The 20,495-nt window shown below is 40.6% G+C and overlaps 1 protein-coding gene across 2 annotated transcripts; it reads right to left on the bottom strand.

Annotated features, from left to right (window-relative positions):
- Positions 1-3,570: 3,570 nt before the first annotated feature.
- si:ch211-1i11.3 (mitogen-activated protein kinase kinase kinase 5) lies at positions 3,571-20,300 on the bottom strand. Of its 2 annotated transcripts, none has more exons than XM_018699974.2 (28): positions 19,768-20,300; positions 19,524-19,663; positions 18,801-18,988; positions 18,441-18,609; positions 17,877-17,983; positions 17,495-17,665; positions 17,139-17,251; positions 16,538-16,697; positions 16,168-16,318; positions 15,829-15,933; positions 15,518-15,567; positions 14,835-14,930; positions 14,291-14,375; positions 13,765-13,898; positions 12,519-12,646; positions 11,576-11,712; positions 11,337-11,442; positions 11,085-11,242; positions 10,127-10,325; positions 9,852-10,017; positions 9,348-9,513; positions 8,563-8,748; positions 8,359-8,464; positions 7,867-8,113; positions 7,457-7,569; positions 6,397-6,494; positions 6,219-6,295; positions 3,571-6,023 (listed from the first exon to the last, which is right to left on the bottom strand). In XM_018699974.2, the coding sequence occupies exons 1-28, from the start codon at positions 20,102-20,104 to the stop codon at positions 5,927-5,929; spliced, it is 3,990 nt and encodes a 1,329-aa protein (XP_018555490.1). In that variant the 5' UTR covers positions 20,105-20,300; the 3' UTR covers positions 3,571-5,926. The 2 variants fall into 2 exon arrangements, with proteins under 2 accessions (XP_018555490.1, XP_018555489.1); XM_018699973.2 differs by having other exon boundaries at positions 9,852-10,020; positions 19,768-20,299.
- Positions 20,301-20,495: the final 195 nt, after the last annotated feature.

Here is a 20,495-nt window from a genome sequence, read left to right as displayed (position 1 = left end):
GGGGGCCTGTAGATTCAAATAATTTACGACTGTGTTGTCTTTTGTTTCTTGTAGTGTGATTTAATCAGGCACTACATCACATGTCACACTGGAAATATGTGTGTGTAAGCGCAGGCAGAGAGGTAGGGAGAGATAGAGTGTGGGAGAGTCGCCTGTTTCTTTGTGTTTCTCTCTAGGGTGCTGGGAAAAAGTGCACTGTGTGTTTGGTCTGAATCATCTGAATTTAGTCTGCCTCTTATTGTGGTCTGGGGTTTCGACTGGAGTTGGGAGGTCTTGCTCTATTGTAAGTTTCACATCCAAGAGTCTTGTAATTTGCATGTTTTAGATACAGTATGTCTGGACCTACAGTTACATTGTATTGTGACTGAGTTGGGCAAAATTTGAGTATCTGGCAAGAGACGCATTAGAATACTAACAATCAGTACCATAGCAGCACACAGTAGACTGCGATATCTTGACTTTTAGTCCATAGTATGGGTCAAACTCCTAAAATACTCCTAAAATAAATTCTTCAAATTTTGGAACATTTCCTCCAGAGCCCAAGGAAAACATTATACAACCGTTTTCACAGGCTAAGTAGTACTTATATTAACTAGTAAACCTTTATGGGTAAAATCACTGTCTCCTTTTTAAAAAAAATCCACCAGTCTCACCAACCTGTATCAAAACGTGGGATTACAACAAACAAGGGCATTCTGTATCACCCATTTAAGATTCTGTGGATTTTCCTTCTTAACCCAAATAAAATTCTGGCATACAGTACACTTTTCAAAGGACACTGTCGAATTCAAAACTAAACAACACAAGCACTTGCTGTGTCCAAGGTCAACCAACAAAAAACAGAATCAGTCTCTGTTCATGGATTTGTCTATTTTTAGGTTCAATTACTTTAAACTGTTCTCCATATGGCATACAATATGGATGGCAGTTAACAGAGCCCACCACAGTTTATAAACACCTCTCGCTCCTCTCTTCCTTGAACAGTTTTTCCTGGCTTCTCCAACAACAGGTGGCATCACCATGGGCTCATTTCGCCATCTTCCTTGAGGAATGTGATTCCACAACAGTATGTCTCAAAACAGCGGAGAGCCTGGCAGACCATGACGTAATGGCCTAAAACGTGCTATCAGTTAGAAGCAGGGCCAAAACACGTGGAGTTGGCTCATCTCTCCGCTCACCCCCGGGGGCCCCTTTCTATTCTCCTTTTCCTCGTCTCTCTCTCTCTCATCCCCAGCCCCTCCACCTCCCTTCTGCTCCACCGCACTCTCTGTTTATGAGTGCATGAATCGCTCCATTTCACTATACCCAACTCCCAGCCCACTACCAATCCCACAACTGCTTCAATAATAGAAGCCCCCCCTCCCTGTGCTTTCATTTCCATGACAACCCACAATGAGGAGAGAGAGGGAAATAGCAGAGGCAGGAAAAAAAACGTGAATGAGAGGGTGGGAGTGCTTTCCCTTGACCCCCAGTTCAATGTGTAAGGAGGGAAACCTTTGCAACAACAGCCTGGGTTTCAGTGAGGTTACACTGACCAATCATGAAAGCACCAGCAGCAACATAGCTCAGTCATCACACAAGGTGCCCCTTGAGAAACAAACAGGCAAGTTAACTTCATTTTGTGAATGTGCATTAGAAAAAAGTTTTTAAAAAAGTGGCAATAAAGGAGGGAGATAAGAAAACATATAAGACTAAGTCTAGCAGCTGTGTGAGGATGTAATGAGGTGGCTAAATGCCATGCTTAAATGTTCACTATGACCATGCTAACATGTTGATGCTCAATAAATATAATGGTTAGCATGTTGACGATCTAAGTTTAGCATGTTAACATGCTAACACTGGCTAATTAGCACCACAGAAAGTACAGTTAAGGCTGAGGTGAATCACATTAGTTTTTCAGGTAATTGCTTATAAATAAAGTATATCTAAATAAAATGCATCACTGATAGGAGATGAAAAGTCATGGGCTCATCAAAGTTGTTACAGTTTTTCCTTTGGGGAATACTAATGTGTGTGCCACATATTACAGCAATCTGTCCAATGGTTGTGGAGATATTTCTCTAACAAATAAACAAACAAAAAGACATACACAGGAATATAGAAAAGTCTACTTAATACCTTCAAAAACAAATTAATCCTTTGCCACATTTAGAAGAGTCTCATTAATACTAAAGTTCACAAGGTCACTCATACACTCCATGATAGTAATCATTGATTCAGTGTCATACAGTATGAATGGGTGGCCTTCAGAGTGATACAAACAAAATAGGGATAAACAGAAGGTGAAAGGTCTTGAGGTCAAGCCCCAGTGAAGATTTGTGACTGACACATAAACACACGTGCTTTTACACATGTGTACATATGCACACACACATGCACACACACAGACACACCAGATTAGTTTTTTTTTTTAATTCAAATCCCTGGATTACAGCCAGGATTAATTCCATGCCCCCCAGAACTGGTGAGGGAATATTTCTATCCAGCTGTAACTGTCATGGTTGTTTATGTGTCAGTGTGAAGTCTGGCCTGCTCTAATATTAGCTGCAACTTACAAGCTATTCTTTTCCCAAAATGTGTCAGAGTGGAGCAGAGGCGATAACGACAATATTGGCTTCCAGTTAATTGCTTGTAAGATTGTTCTTCTCCCCTCTTGAGGATCATAAAGATAACAGAGTTTCTATTAAGAGGAGGACAAATACAGCAGCAGCAATTGGCAGTTGCATGTGATGGCAAAGTATTTCATGAATCAAATCTATGAATGACAATTACTGCATGTAAACAAACACTGAGGTGGTTTAAGCCTGTGTGAAGTAATCCAAGATTGAATTATACTATTTATATAAAGGGTCAAAATTCCAACACGGTTAAGTGTCATCAGCACTCAGGGGAGTGACAACACTACAGAGAATGTGCCCATAATGTGTCATGTGATCATGTTGCACAGTTCAACTCCACTGTAAAAAAAAAAAAAAAAAACTTTGACACGAAGAGCAATTTAGCAAGGAAGTCATGAAGAGAATGCCCCTGACCTGATCTGTGCATGCACATGTGTATGTGTGTGAGCACCTACGGGCATGTAAGCATGGGTGCACACTTTATACAGACCTCAATAATGGTAGCAGCCGGCTTGTTAGTGAGATCTGTAGTTAATGATATGTTATAAAACAAAGGATGAATTGGTAATTAATGAGCACTTAACGTGATGGTGCACTCAAGACGAGAGACACGATTTACTCCTCACAGCAGAAGCAAAAGTCTGAGTCATGCTGCCACCCCACTGCTATATTTTTAATCACAACCTGCAAGAGATGGCCATATTTTACTTTCCTGCTGCATGTGGGCACAAGTTCAGTCCAGGACAGTGAATGGGGAGACCTGTCCCATGGGAGCTGGCAAGGAATACTGTGAGCTCAGTAATCCCAGAGGTTCTGGGCCTCCCAATGTGGCATCCTCAATCCCCCCAAGATCTTGCCAAAATCCCCAACAGCAGTCTCATTATTTGCCTAACAGAGGCTTAGCTCCACCTCCACACAGAGCAGAGATGGAGAGATTAATTAGAGAAAGAAGAACAGAGGAAAATTTACTACAGTACCAACATGATTTCCTTACACACCACAGGAGAACTAGAGATTGCAACTAGAAACAAAAAGTCTATCATGCTGATGACAAGAAAAGAGACGCAAGCTTCAGGACAAAGGCGATATTGTCAGTGTGAACAATAAGAAACTGTAACCTTGACTGTTAGCTCTCTCCACTGTAAACAGATAAATTCTCCCACATGGGCCAGTTGACACTGACTCCACAATTATGTCTGATCAAAGCAAACAGTTTGCATCAAATTAGCTGGACAGTCGTAATGCTATTGTGTTACAAAGCTTATTAGAAAAAGGGAGACTCGGGGTTGCACTTACATTACATTCAATTATCTGTAATAAGAAATGAGTTTGCGGTGACAGCTGCTGCCTGTGTTGTAGCTGTAAGGCACTGTGACTCAGAAAATGTGGCACACTAGCATTAGTTTGTCAAACAGCTACTTTATGTCAGTTTACATTAAAGAAACAGAGAGCCACATTGACACAGTTCAGTTCAGCCAAACAGTACTACAATCTCATTTATCAGCAGCTTTAATCAGAGGAGGAAGTAATCAGTGACAGTATCTGCTGTAGGTTAGATAGAAAACCTGTGAGAATGTAGCTCTCATTGGGTAGACGGGGCAGCTTTTTATATATATCAAATATCAAGAGAATGTTTCTGTGTGTATTTATCACAATACTAATTTATTCCACAAATAATAGGGGAGCAGGGGAGTGGAATGAGAGGACAGGATGACACCAAATTGAATTTGGTTGATAAAATCTGAGTATTCATTTTCCTTCTGACACTATCCAAGGACAGAGGAGGAAGATGTCTAGTTTGATTTATTGGCCTTCTACCTTCTGATCTGATTGTGGAGATAAATCAAAGACTGTGATTTTCACTGAGGCCTAATCAGGGGATGGAAAGTTTTTCTGGACATTATGATGCTGAATGATAAAGATGAAGGAAGGGGAAATGTTACAGAAGGGGTTGCTGTTGTGTGTATATATGTGTATGTACATACATACATACATATATACACACACACACACACACACACCACAGGCAGGGTCACAGAAGGCCATGGAAAAGCAATATGAACACATCTGTTGCTATTACAGTTACAGCCAATTGTTCAAAACCAAATACTGAATAAGGCATTACTTATATCAGTGAGTGCCCTAGTTAGGAGCCAAGCCCAGTCTCTTAATGAAGTCATATCCCTGTTGACAGAGCACTGGAGCTGACATGCATATGGCATTTAACAAGTCTCTGTGCAACTTATCAAAATAATGAACATCCTTTGATCTGATGACACTGAGAATACAAGGAAATAACAAGGAAAGGAAAAAGGAAAAAACAAATCAGATGTATGCTCAAATGTCTTCTTATACTTGTGAGAAGTTTTCACCTATGACATTAATTCCATAATATTCTGATCCTAACTTTTGCCTTCCTCCTTGTATTTCCATTTCTAATATTACTCAAACCCAACTTCAAAGTCTAAATCCAAATTTTAACACCTCTCTCCTACCTTGCAGAGGTGAGGACCAGACAAAATGATTTATCAGAAAAAAAAAAAAAAAAAAAAAAATCCAAAACAGTAGACCTACTCAGAAAAGTAGCTTAACAATAAAACCTACACATAAAACAGACTGAGACACAGACATACACGCAAAGTCCATGACACTGTTTCTAAGGAGATGTCAACATTGTGAAAACAGATGAGGAAACACATGTGGAATTTAAAGACTGTTCACCACCTCATCACTTCTTCCAGCCTATGTCACTCCCTCACAAAACCCCTCTCTCCCTGTTGCAAACAAATTGGTTGCATGCGGCTAACAAGGCAGGCTGAGAGGTTCAAAGGTCCCGTTTATTACGTGACTGAGTTTTAACAGGATATATAGTAGAAATAATTCTCCCAAGAATGCAGAGACATTAAGTATAAATACAGCACACCCTTAATAACTTACATTCTGCTAAGTTTTCTAAAAAACGGAGTCATCAAAAGGCATCACAACTACTTTGTTTGCAGACAAATCAATACTCCACTAGGCAGCTTTTTATAAAGGCATTATTATAGTCCCCCTTGCCAAAGCCCTGAGAAAAGGTAAAAAAAAATAATGCTGGCAAGATCTAGCTTTAAAGTGAAGACAAAAACTGGAAGAAGTGGTCAGTATCTTTACAAAAAAATACATTCACAGTTAAGCAAAGTTCAAAATCTATTCTGCTTTACATCAGTTCCCTGCAAGTCAGTTATGTTCACCACTGCCTCTCCTCCTCCAGATAACACAGGACCAGCCTGTCAATAAATCTGTCCTTTGATGTACAACATCAGCAGCCATTAAAGAAGAGTGTCCTCGCTGTCCTCATTGTGCGTGCTGAGCTGTGTCTTCCTGCGAGCTGTGATGGCTGCCCAGATTCGACACAGCATGCCGCCTCTGGCACAACAATATTGGAGACATCACATGAGATTTAAATACAGTGTTTCAAATGAGTTATCTCAGAAACCAATGTAAAACTAACAAGGTGGACTGTATCTTTTCTCCTCAACTATCTTTGAGGTGGTCACTTCCTACATCTCTGCAAGGGCAGGTTGTGTGAGGGTGTGAGGGTGACATGTGAAGAATGCTCACCTTATACCACAATATATCAAATCATCTCTGGAGGCCATGTAGAGGAGACAGTCCAAGGTGAAGTCATGAGAGAGCAACTAGAAAACAGGATCACACAGGTTTGGATTAACAGTGGGTGGATGAGTAGTACCAACAAGAATCAGGAAACAAATTAAGGATGAGCTTCATTTGAGTTTACCTTATCAATGGTGTCTTGATCTATAGGGATAGACTTGAGCCAGCGCACCAAAGCCTTCACCTCTGGGTTAGAGCTTTTCTGTGAAGCTAGCTCACCATCTATAATATGAAGAGATTAGAACCACTCAGACTGTCTGTTCTGACACTTTAGGTATAAAGGCATAAAATATGTTTTTGTGTTAATGTTGCACACAACAAAAAACGTAGTGTTTTTCCGCAGCCAGACTGTATAATCATTATCCAAACTGACAAGTCAAGTTTGAGCACATTAGAGATGGTCTAAGCCTCTGACAGAAACCAGTCAGGCAGAAATCCAGAGCCTGAAGCTGAGGTGTGGTAGGGATTGACTAGTACAAGTGTTAAGAAACAGTAATGAGAATCTCTGAGTGTATTGATAAAGTCAAGAGGGTTTGGTCCCTTGATGTAACACTGGTCGTGCTGAAGCATGTGTGGCTAATTGTCAGACTACAGGCTGAGCTCTCGCTGTTTCTCAGAAAATGGCTCTCTCCTAAGATGTTAGGCAAACAACCTACATGAAGTAGCAAGTATTACTTATCAACTTGTGCCAAATATCCTCTATTTTTATTTGGTATATTTTCTTTAGCAAATTTTGTAAGCAGGGGGAATCATATGACACAGTGAGTTACTTTACCTGGATTTAGATACTTGATGGTGATACCTGACCCAGATCAAATAAATTACGCAAATATTCCTGAATGTTTTTTTTTAACCTGCTCAGTGTGCTGCATAGGAAGGTTTCGACAGACCAAAGGTAAAGCTACTGGAAGGCAGATTATGTGAAAAGACCATATGACATTTGTTTAGAGGATATGTTTGTATTTTGGTTTGGTTTCATTAAGACTGCATATTCCAATGTTCCAATCTTTTTAGTGCAAAATTCCCTGTTTGTGTTTTCGCAGGCAGTTGTTCCTAAACCTGTATGTGACTATCAGACTGAAGGTAACGACATGATGTGGCTTGTTTGTACTGCTGAAGCATCATATCATAGAGTGAAATCTACATGGCCGTAACAAGCTGTGTGGTTAATGTGAATACATTACCTTCAGTGTCGGCTGCTTTCCTCAATGCATCTATCTGTTCCTGTTTCCTCTGGACAGAGGTCCTCAGTAGCTCCTGGTACTCTCTCTCCTTCTCATTCAGCTGACTCAGCAGTCTGAAACACAAAAAGCCATCATCACTCAGCAGAAAGCTGTGCAACTCAAAATTCTTATTGTTTACTTTGTACTGCCTAATAGAGATGCCAGTGCTATGCTAGTTTGCATATTTTTAGCAGAAAAAGATGTTACAGATGTTAAATTCAGATCATTTAGCCTTGAAAATGAAATACTGTGCTGGCATGACATGATCTCAGAGCTGATAATTATTGATAGTTTGTTAAATTCATATGGAAACCTTCAAAAATAAAAAAACGCATCATGATTAAAAAAAAAAAAAGACAGACGAATGCTACCTTCTGGTCTCTAGTCGTAGATCTCTCAGTTTCTCACTGAGGGGACAGCTGGTATTGAGGACAAGGTCTGTAGGAGATTGGGGGTCAGCTGTAGGCGTGATCTCGTTTGTGGATTCAGCCTGCTGTAGGTCTGCTGGCGCCCCCAGCTGGTCAGACACAGGAACCACAGGAGTGTCTGGGTCAGCAGACTGCTCCTCGGGCATGCTGTCGTCAATCTCGAATGAGGACTGCAGCTGGAGTTTCAGCTCTAAGAGGCAGAGAGGGGATGTGATGGGGAGTAAATGGAAGAAACAATGACAAGGAATAAATAGCCAACAGGAATTCCCAAAAAGTAATGAAACAAATAAATATACAAATGAAAAAATTGACATATTAAATGCACAAGGAGACAAAAATGTGAAAACTGAGAGCTTGTCCTCTACTACCTACTTGTCTCAAAGAATTTAACCCAAATTATTGAATTTCTATCAAAAAAAAAAGATAAAGTAGTACCTGGTAGGAGCACAGTGATGGCTTCCTGTACTGCCTGTCTCAGCAGATTGTCCAGAGCAAACATCCAATGAGGTTTCACTCGCTGTTGCTTTAACACCCTCTTCACCTACATACAGAACAGTTTGTTTAATGTGATTATAACAAGAAGCTGACACCTGAACAATCACCTGGAAAATCTGTGCGTTGACTCAAAATGAAACTTACTGCATCTTGAAAGCTGAACAGCACTGCCTGCAGGCTGTTCATAGGCACTGAGGCAGCAAGCAGAATGGCTCGGAGGTCCAGCAGCTCACTGGTCAGCTGCTTCCTATCCGGGGAGCGGATGTTGTCTCGCAAGCAACAGATGAGCTTGGTGATGTGGTCTGCAGTGAGCGATGATCCCTTGCCGTACTTTTAACAGAAAAAGAAAAAGATTAAAAAGACTGGAAAATGAGGAAACAGTTTTTTTCTGTTGCTCTCATTCTGGATGTAATTAAAGACAACAGAACAAATACAGCTGTAGTATTTCTTCTGGGAGACGATGCTGCCATGCATATGACAGAACAGCTCTTAAGTGGAAAACAAATGCTAAACTCAGTGCAAAATAATGACAAAAATGCCCTGAGGATTTGGGTTGTTGATTTATTACTAACTTGCAAGCCAACTTTAATATTAACTTTGCACTCTCTGCAGACAGTCATGGCATGTGGCTGTTGAATCACATGTAGGTGCCAATTTTTTGTCAACAGTTCAACAACATGTCTAGATTCGAGTAATCAAACTAAGACATGCACAAGATATTCAGAGCTCATTTAAAGCAGCATGTCTTTGCCTGTTAGCTTAAGACTTATAGATATTGGTAAACAGTGTCTGTGAATTATAATAGCTGGCCAGTAAATCAGTCTGACTGATTTATTGGAAATCCTATTGGTGCCACGCAGGATGCAATGGAGTACATTGATTTCATTACAATGCTTTGACCTGTGCTGTTGTGACTTTTCTTCACCCACCTGAGGCACCGACTCCTGTAAATTAGAGATGACATGACTGATATAATCAGTGAGGACCCGGTGCAGGGTGGCTCTCCTCTCACTGTCCTTTCTCAGCATAAAAAGGCCAATGTTCTCCTCTGTTGCGGCTGGACTGCTCATTTCTGAGGGAGAGTCCTCTGGTATTCTAAACAGCAGGTGGCAATAAAGAGATAAATCCCACTTGATTGACAGATAAAGATAAAAAAACAAACAAACTTAAAAGTCACACCACAGAGAAATTTAGATATGGTTATCAGTAAATAATGAGCGAATTACAGGTAATTTATTAAGAAACACATGGTTAACTGTGGTATTTGATACAGTGGCATTATGCCCTTTTAATGCCTACAAAGGATGCAGCCTCAGCAGACTGTCTGACTGAAACCTCATTGTGGTTTACCACTGATGTAAGATCCTGTACAACAATGGCTTATGCAGAGATTAGAGGGCTTATATCTTCTGTTGAGCAACAATCTAACTCACAGCAGGAAGCTGCTGGTGCTAGGTGGGTTCTCTGAGACTTCAATTCCTAAACAGGCGGACTGAGGCCTCCTGAAGTCCAGGGAGCAGGACAGGTCAATTGAATCCGAGTATGAATCAGCGTCCTCCACATGGATGGAGATAGGCACAGACAGGCTGCGTTGATAGTCTGCTGCAAAACCCAGATTTTTAGATAAACTGGCTGGTGATAACTGATTACATATACAAGAATTTTCATATATATAATTTCAGCATGTGAATTTGAACTGCCTCAATACCAGAAAGGGAGTCTTTAGGTTCTGATTCCTGCGGAGCCTTGGCCTTCTTCTTGGGAGACGACCTGAGGAAGGTGTCCATCAGCAGCTCTGCCGCTGTGGCTCTGTCATCCGGGTTTGGCACGAAACAGTTCATGATGAAGCCCTTCGCTTCTTCTGACATGCACTCTGGAACTCTGGGGTGGATCTTAAACATGCCCACCTTAACAGGAATGTTTAAATGTTACTCACAGAGTTTAGGGAAGATTGTATTATTTATCATTAAAACAAAATTGATTCTGTTTATTCAAACAACTTTACTTTTAGATTGTATATTTTAAAAGCGAAAAGGTGGAAGTTGCTAACATTTATTAAACAAGTCTTCAGCCATGCTGCAGGAAAACAAATTAAATTTTTGATGGCACTAGATGAAAAGGTAAGGGATGACCAGAGTCAGTACAATTCATGGTATCATGAATGGTTACTCCAAATTTAATGGCAATCTAATGAATAATTGTTGAAACATTTCAATGAAAACCACAAATGTGAACCTCATGGTGGCACTTGAGGAAGGGTTTGTGACTTGGTATCACCAGGTCACTAGGATTCATCATCTGGGGATCATGAATGATGAATGTTGCCTCACTAATGTCCAGTTCAATTACTAAACTACTAGTTTTAGACACCCTTGGCCATTTCTAGGCAGACTCACTTCCATGCAGTGTCCTGTTTTTGACTACAGTGTTTTTATACAGCAAAGTGTGTCATTTTCCATGAATGAATAATCTTAAGAGATAAAACTCTGTATTACATATCTGACAGTGTTCATGTAGGTTTAGAAAAGGGAATCCATTAACTAACATTTACTCTCTCTTGCTCTTTGCAGCTTAAAGTATTTTAAGTTTAAATCTTAGGATCTGTACCTCCTGGACCTTCCTCCCTGAAGATCTTAATGAAACCATCATGACTGACTTTTTTTTACCTTGAACATAGCTGCCTGAGGACTTCCCAGCTCATGGAAGGGTGTTTTGCCTGTTGCCATTTCTATAATAGTGCACCCTAGGGACCAGATATCAGCCGGCTTCCCATAACCCCGAGGCCCTTGGTCTATAATCTCTGGGGCCATATACTGGAGAGTTCCTATTGAAATAAACATCATAAAGATGGTCAGTTCAGAAATAAAAATACAGTATATGCTCATACAGTTAACTCAACACCGTACACAGCATCTTACCAGTGAAGGTCTCAGTACAAGGGTTAATCCCTGCTAACCGTTTGGAGGTTCCAAAGTCAGAGATCTTCAGGACTCCACTATATGTGTTGATCAATACATTGTCGCCCTAAAGACATATTTACACACATTAAGATATTTCACCAACACTGTTATGTTATCCCACAATGCTTTTATGCAAATTATTCTGCAAATAATTATTTGCCATGTCACCCACAGATGTTCCAGGGTGCTCTGCTTACCTTAATGTCTCTGTGGACTATCTGATTGTCATGAAGGTATTTGAGCCCCTCAAGGATCTGTTTGGTGTAGAAGATGATGGTGGCTTCATTGTCTTTCAGAGGACCCCATTTGGAGCGCAGGAGGGATGACAAACTGCCTACAAATGAGAATGTAAAATTTAAGAAGCTGATTCATTTTAAACAGCAGAATCTTGCTGCAAAAAATATTTTTCTCACATGTTCATGGAGGCAGAGGTGAAAACCAAACACAATTTCTATTATTAGTGTCACACTGGACAATAAATTAATCTCTGTTTTATGGGGGTTATTTCTGAGCAGTTTCTTGGCAACATCAAACAAAGCTATGGACTGGAATTGTTGACATATCTTCAGATGTTTTTTCTGACAATTGTGTCACTGTCTCAAGAGATTTTTCTCCAGTGAGCAGGATGTCTTTGGAACCACCCACTTCCCTAAAACTGGTTTCCAGTGGATGTTGCACAATGCACTTACAAATCTGAACACATAAGACAGGTACCAGCTTCCTTGATGCATAATAGAGGCATCATCCAAGCCACACAGTAGTTAGCAAGGGCAGGGTTTCCTTATGTTTTAGGATTTCCAAGGCATGACTTCTTCCCAATGTTCACATGCCCCAGTCTGTTTTTATTCCAGTAAAAGTTTCATAGTTTCAACTTTTCCCTCAAGCGCTTTTGTGTATCATGGCCAATTACTAGTTTTACACAGACTCGCTTCCATGCAGTGTCCTGTTTTTGACTACAGTGTTTTTATACAGCAAAGCATGTCATTTTCCATGAATGAATAATCTTAAGAGATAGAACTCTGTATTACATATCTGACAGTGTTCATGTAGATTTAGAAAAGGGAATCCATAAACTAACATTTACTCTCTCTTGCTCTTTGCAGCTTAACGTATTTTAAGTTTAAATCTTGGGATCTGTACCTCCTGGAACTTCCTCCATGAAGATCTTAATGAAACCATCCTGACTGACAGAGCCCAGGTACTGGACAATATTCCTGTGTTTTAGCCTCTTGTGCAGAGCTATCTCCTCATGAAGAGGCTGGGAGTACCTGGGAGACACACAAGAATAAAAGTTTGAGTTTCAAGGTGAATACAATGTCTCAAATGAAAGTTTATCATTTTTTGTGACACCCACATGCAGACAAAAATTATATACTGTAAATGGAGGGTGTAAGTCCAAATAAACCAGTTTATTATCAGTCAAAAACCCATGAGAAGGCATAGGAGATGCAAAACTACACTGCTGATACATGTAGCGAATGTTGTGGTAACTAATGGTTTTTCTCAAAATTTTGCAAGAGGATATCACCATTCTAAAATAAATTCAGCACCAGCCTGTTTGTTTCTTCCCTCAAGCACATGGGTTGTGTACCTCTCTCTTTCTCCTTCTTGTTGCCGTTTTCATCTCTCGCCTGTACTTTTCTGCTTTTTCGTCTCTCTCCTCTCTTCTCCTGTCACTTTCTGGAGGTATTTCTGTCTCTGGTACTGTAGAGTCTAATCTGGGGTAGCAAGCCTGCTTAAGGTTTCTGCCTTTTAAAAGCAAGTTTTTCCTTGCTACTATTGCCTGTTGATTGCTCATGGTGGGAACTGTTGAGATCTCTGTAAATATTATTATAATGAGTACGGTCTAGACCTGCTCTATGCTGTATAAATAGAACTAACTTGACTTGACACTCCTTCCCAAAACCTATATACATTATATCACATGACTATTGCTATTGCGCCACACTGAAAGATTTTTTCCCTCTGTTGTCTCTGTCTCATTTCAGTTAACAGGATCTTCATCACTTTCTGTACAGTCTGAGAATTACAACATCAGAAGACTGACGCAAGATAAAGCACTCTGCTGCGTCTTGGACACAGAGAAGTTCGGCAGTCACTTATATAGTGATATAAATATCTAATTTCCCTCCAGTGAATCCTTTATTTCCATACAACACTGTGGTATGGGCCTAAGACTATGGAGCAATAAACAAAGAATAAAAAGTTTAAACACTTGTCCATCTCCCCCAAGATCCCTTAAAAAGTGCTGGGGAGCTAGAGCATGCCAGTCAGCGTGACGTCTGCCAAATCCTTTCCCATTAAGGGTATTATGGAAAAAAACATTCATGTTGAGAAACACTGCAGCTCAGTGTCTCCCATGAAGAATTATGTTTTTTTCTCATACGTGCTGTCCTTCTCGGGGATCTCTTTGATGGCGATTCGTACTTGGTTGCTCAGGTCCCTACCGGCGTAGACCACCCCATATGTTCCTTTACCCAAAACCACCTTGTCGCCATTCTCATTTGTCTCGTAGATGTACTGTGGAATGAGATAAAGACGGCATGAATGAGCATGCAGTGCCTGCAGAATTATTAGGAATTTCACCAGAAACCACAAGTAGTGAAAGAGATAAATGTTAGGAGTGAGAGAACAGATGTTTCATTCAGGGGCTTCTGACATGAAAATATGAGTCCTGTATTCTGAGAGTGAATATAAAACTATATATGGGATGCATTTATCCATTTTACACAAACAAATACTGTGCACACGGCCAAATAATGCCAAAAATGTGTTGTTATGTTAAGGAAATGTATCTGTTCTTGAGAATCAGATTTTCCCCAGTGATTGCAGCTGTCTTTCTACTTGTTGAGGCAAGTGGGACCAAAAATAGAGCACACTCTGTGCCTGAGGAATGGAGAGCTATGACTGACCTCTAATATTCCTCCAGTTAGATGTTCCAGGTCCTGAGCAGAGTCTTCAGCCTGCTGAAGCAGAGAGTTCACCAGCTCGCAGAAACTAGAGCAGTGCGAAAAAACATTAAGGTAGATGAAAGTATTCTCTAAGTGAGGAAACATGTGGTTAAATTAAGTTGCAGTGAAGCTAAAGGGGACACAAAAAACATAAGACGCACCTGCAGACTTTTGACAAACACTGGTGTTTTTTTGTGATTTGGGTCAACTGACTTGTGAAGTAAGAGTGAAAAAAAGTCTCTCCTAAGGGGATTTTTGAGAAGGCAATAAAGGAAATGTGACTCATACAGTGTAATTACATCACAGTCATTTCACCATGCCACCCAACTAGACAGCCTGCAAAGCTAGCTTGCCTACTATTCTGCCGACCTCTGATTATTTTCCTACATCCTGCAATTATGTTTACCTTTATGTAGCCAATCAGTTGGCCAGTAAGAAAGTCATTCACACTGCCACACACACATTACTGCTTTGCTGTTTCTTTGCAAATATATTAGTCACTCACCCTTGACAGTGAAGCTCAGAGGGGAAGCAGAGCTGGAAATCATCTGAGTTATAGTGGACGTATAGGAAGCAGCTCCGCTCATCAATCTTTGAAGCACTTTAGAAAGAAATGAGAAAGATTTAAACTATTCAAATCGTCTGCGTGAGAATTGAATTCTGCTGAACATAAAAGATACAGACACTGATTAAAACACAGCCTGTACTGTCAACCCCTATTCTGCTCCAAGGGAGCAATGGCTAATGTTTGAATTTTAGTATCAGCTTTAAGTAAACAAATACTGGAAGGCTGGGGGATTGATTCATTCAGTAAATGCTGATGAAGAGCAAGGCCTTGCTACAATAAAAACAGTGTTTCCCTCCTTCCCCATTGATCTGATTATCTAATACAGTTGTGTGTTTGCTTTCTTTTGAAAGGCCCAGCTGCTGACTGTTTTGGGTATTTGCTGAAAATTGCCCAAGTGGCAAAGTACACACAGTGACACTGATCAGTGTCAGCAAAAGTGGAATGAACAAAAAGCTTACAAAGAACAGCCTGAAATTATATTGACATAACAGAAATCTGACTGACAGCCAAGGTCTCCCAGACAACCTGTATGTTTTGGGTCCTCTGGCTTTGCTCCCTGGTTGGACACACCCAGAACTGACAGCATTTTTAAAGAAACTAGCACACAGTGTTTTCCTTACCTCACACCACGGATTTCAGAGGCTGGGAAAGTCCACTGGTGTAAGCCTTTCTGTAGAATCAAAGATGACGTTAACACAAGGGATAAAAATGGTTTGACTATGAGTACATATTGCGGTACACGCACACATGCAAGAGAATGAAAGCAAACATCCCTGAGGTATGGGTTATGTCATTTTTTCACACACAGTGACACTCAAAGAACACACCTTCCCTCCTCCCTAAATTAAACATTTACTGCACCATAAATCAGCATGGCAGGTACTGAGGAACATCATCAGATAAGAGGGTGGAGGACAGGGGGCATACGTACCTTTAAGGGCGTGACGTGCTTCAACTGGACAGTGCGACTTTCGTCCTCCTCACTCACACACACAATAGCTGGTTGAAAGACTTTACTGGGCTCCAGAATGAGCACCTGAAAAGCAGCAATTCAAAATGCAAGTTCTATTACCAGGATTTTATATCAGCCACATGACTTTTATTCTTTTATTTCTAAAGGGAGATCAAAACAGTCTTGCTTTATGCAGTATTTCCTGACCATACTCCCCTTTGTAACAGTTTTAAAGTAATGGATGGTAACCTTAAGAGGCCAACTTTCACTTTCCACTTTCATTTCTGGTAACTATTAACGTTAATTGTGTTGTCTTACTGGGCAGCGGTCTGTGGAGACGGTGGGTTTACAGGTCTGCAATAGCAGCTCCATCCAGAAGTCCACGGTGTCCTGTTTAAGAGACGCCACCTCAGGCAGTTTGGCAAACTGACGGTACAGGATATACGTTTCCATAATGGATGCCACATACCTAAAAGAGAAAGACTAAAGTCATTAATCCACATAAAATGAATGTGGAAATAAGACAGGATTTCCTCGAAATGCTTTCTGATCCACAGGGGGCTTAGATTTTTTAAAATCAAAGCGATCAAATTAAACTAACGTGCTCTAGTAACTGAATCCTGATAATGATTGAACATTTTCATCTGCATGATTAATATTAATCGAGAACTGGGGGGTTATGCCTCACCAGATAGGAGCCTTGAGCCTGTAGAGTTTCTCAGAGGCCTCAATGACTTTCCTGTGTTCGTTAGCTAAAATGTTTGCTCCGAGGAAGAAGCCGACATCCCAGTAGTCCCTCATCTTCTCCAGGCTACCCTTCCTACCAAGCAGGGTGCTTAGAGTCACACCTAAACAGCAACATATTAACACAGCACAAAACAATTTGTTGAACAAATTAATTAAAAAAAAAAAATCTATAATTACCCAAACGAATAGGCTCATTCATCCTACAGACTGCCAGAATATAAACAATGGCTATTATGTGCACACACACAATGTGCTTACACTTACACTAAAATTAGTGACATGAAACCAAATGTATAAAAGCTTAATTTCAACTACATTTATGGTAAATTATGATAGAAATATAAAACTGGTCTTCTGGATATTGTATTGTATCTAAAAAAAAAAACATATAACCAGAATTGTGGACCAACAAATGTAAATGGTAATGCATAAATAGTATGAACTCATGACACAATGACTCTGCAGAATGTAAAGTTGTATTGTTGCAGATTATCTATTTGTCATCAATTCTTTCAGATAAACAAAGCATAAACATAAAGCACCTAGTTTGCGCAGCTCAATAGAAGTGTCAAACTCATGGCCAGCTGCCATCAGGAGGACAACATTATTGATACCAGAGTGAAGAGTTGGCTCTGTCTCAAAAGCTTTTCCATACCTGAGGAATGATATAAAGACAACATTGATGGAATATGCCACAGCACGGACAGTTAGGGGGCAAAAATAGCAACAGAATAATGGTTCAACTGCAAACACATACAAGCAGCAGCAATCGTAAAGCAGGAAGCTATTAAATAAAATCTGTAGTAACAAACTGTAGTCTAAGTACAAAAGACAAATGCCACCTCTCTGCAGGGTAAATTTACATGACCTGACCCACAAACACACAAACTGCACATACCAATAGCAGGCCTGATCTCTGCTGTAGTGATCAGTGAACCCAGAGCTCATGAACATGTCTTTGTAGATCCGTCCACACAGGCAGTAGACATCTGATGCTACCTTGTGCCCCGTCTCCACAATAGGCAAAATTGCCTCCAAAGCCTTGGTGCGATCTCCAGGTTGATTCCTCCTGGAAATGGGAAAAAGTGAAAATATCAGCACTGATGCATCTTCAACAAAGCCCCTTTATGTCCTGTACACTTACAACACAGATACAGGCCACAGGATGACAATGGCACAAAAACACCGGAAATCAAATAAGAAGAGATTTCAATCACGTATTTATGTTTACTTAAATAAAGTAAAACTAAATCTGGATCCAGTAGGAGCCATGTGGGTACCTGTTAAGGGCAAATATGTAGTGAAACTGGATATTCTGATGTCTTGCTACCAAACACATGGGGAGGTGGTTCAGAGTCTCCACCAGTTTGATTATGGCATCGTAGTCCTGGGAAAAGAGGGTGTAGAATTACAATGTATTATTAACAATGCTCACATTTAATGACATGTAATACTTAACATTATTATTTGAAACCTCAGTGATCACTTTATTCACTATTTACATCCATATAGAACACTGCAAATCAGGTCCTAGATTTCATTAATCTGTTGTTGGTCCCTAAGTTTGTCTGCTTTAAGTCCTCTAATACTTGTATAGTGAAACATAAACATTATAATGTTTTAACCAAAAACAGGAACTTATTTAGTCCTAAAATGTTTAGTTGGTTAATCAGATTTACATGCTTTTTCTTTATCTCATATAAAGTGTTTGTTTAAATAAAATAACTAAAATTACACCATGTAAGGAAAATAACATTAAGTTGTTTGTTTGCAGCCTGACACCTATTACACACTCCTTGTAGATTGCATTTACACACTGCACATGTAAATATCCTCATACACACCTGAATGTCCCTGTAGGACAGTATCAGATTCATAACTATATCCGGGGTGAGCAGCTCTACACTGTCCAGGCGTTTCTGGATGTGGCTCAGCTCTTCACTCAGGGCTTGGCCGCTGAATCGCTCCCGTGCCATACGAATCTCATGCCTGATTGACTCCCGGAAGTACTCACTGTCAGTAGGAAGAGGAGATGGGCTCATAACATGCCACATTTTTACAATCTTCAGTAAATGGACCAAATAAACTCAAACATAACGGAAACTGTGAGCTACAGTTAAAGTAAATGCAATGTGTAGTCTGAGATGATAATGTTTTCGGCAAAGCACATGGTGGTAAACAGAGCCCTGCGGCTTATGTCTTACCTGGACTGGATGTGTACATTGCTCAGCAGATGCACCAGTCTTTCCACCAGCGGAGTAAGCAGAGGCTCCAGCTGGAAACTAGGCTGCATCAACTCTTTGATACCAGTCATTATTGTGGCATCACAGGCAAACACTTTGCCTTGAGGCGACACTACATAAGGGATGAATGTGTAACTTCCACACTGCTCCTGAGGGAAGACAATGCATGAATCACATGGGGACAAACTCATACTTGATGGGGCTGAAGCATCAGTTGCCAGTTGTTTTGCTTATTATACCTAATGTTTCATTACAGTTGAAAGATAAAAATTATTTGCTCCTGATTTCAAATGGTCCTCAGCATTTACCTTTGACATGATAAATTCTTCAAGTCTCTCTTTTGTTTCCTTTAAAGTAAATTATTGAGGTACTTTTCCAAGCACTATTCCAGTCATGTAGATTTGCTTCTTTCTTCTGTTTCATATCATTGTAAATTGAAAATCTTTAGATTTTGCACCACTCAGACAAAACGTCTGAAAATGTCAGCTTTGGGTGTAGAGGGGCAAAAATGTGTAGCCCCTCTACAAAATTGGGCCCCAGGGTAAAAAATATCGCAGGACAAGCCTCAGGATCCTTTTACATTACAGTCACAGTTTACATTATACCTGAGTGGTATGCATCATGATATATCATATCAGTTGCTAAAAATAAACAATGGATAGATAGGAGTTGCTTTGAAGTTACCTTGGTAGCCTGCAGATCACTATCTTGCTTGTAACAGTACAGAATAATGTTATTGGTCATGCTGAAACTTTCTCTCACTCCGAGGTGATAGAAGAGGGAAGGCTGGCAGAAAGTGTCACTCATCTCAACCACTGCCACATCTGTGGGGTAACATTTAAAAGATCAAATGAGTTTGCGTAATTGGCGTAGTTACTGAGTATATGTGTCATTCAAATTACCCTCCAGTCTGCATGCCTGCACTTGCCTGCATTGTAGAAACTATCCAGGATGTCAGTGGTCCCCAGTGATATTCTATCAAATGAAATGCTTTTGAACACGGCGTGCACGTCCGCGCAGGCTTCCTTCAGACATTTCAGCGATAAGTTCTCCTCAGTCTGCGGCACGGACGCGTCCTCGTTCACAATATATGCCACGGATACAGCTCTGGTCCGACTCCGAGGAGATACGATCTGTTTACCCGAGCTGCTGGCGCTCAGCTCTATCGCCAGAGCGTCCTGCCACAAACTTCCCGCGGACACCCAAACTGGATCTTTCCTCTTCAGCTCGTGCAGGCTCATTCGCCTGCGCTCTGTAGTGTACATTTTTCTCTGCTTCGATCCGCAGTTCAAACTCAGTGCATGGTCTTCGTCGGAACGACTTCCATTAAAAACGCAACAGCTCGGGGTTCTTCTTCTTGTAATTTCCCAGGTGCGCCGCCGCCGCCTCCGCTCACACTAACATTCCTGGTAGTCCTCTTCACTCGACCCGCCCTCCTCTCCTGCTCCGCCCGATGACATTTTCAGACTGAAACTGTATGCTACGCTGCCCCGACTCTCGCATGACCTCTGCTGCTGGATTGCATTTTAGAGCAAAACTGATGTGTTGGTTGCTTAAGGTTGCTGTTTGTGTCCTGCCCCATGTGCCACCAACAAAAAGTAGAAAACAAAAATCATAAATGCACGTGTCTAGAATTCAATGGAATTACACGGATCT

This window comes from Lates calcarifer, linkage group LG15 (assembly GCF_001640805.2).
Source record: "Lates calcarifer isolate ASB-BC8 linkage group LG15, TLL_Latcal_v3, whole genome shotgun sequence".
NCBI lineage: Eukaryota > Metazoa > Chordata > Actinopteri > Centropomidae > Lates > Lates calcarifer.
Note: the sequence above shows the minus strand (reverse complement) of the source record. Positions and strands in the feature narration are given on the sequence as shown.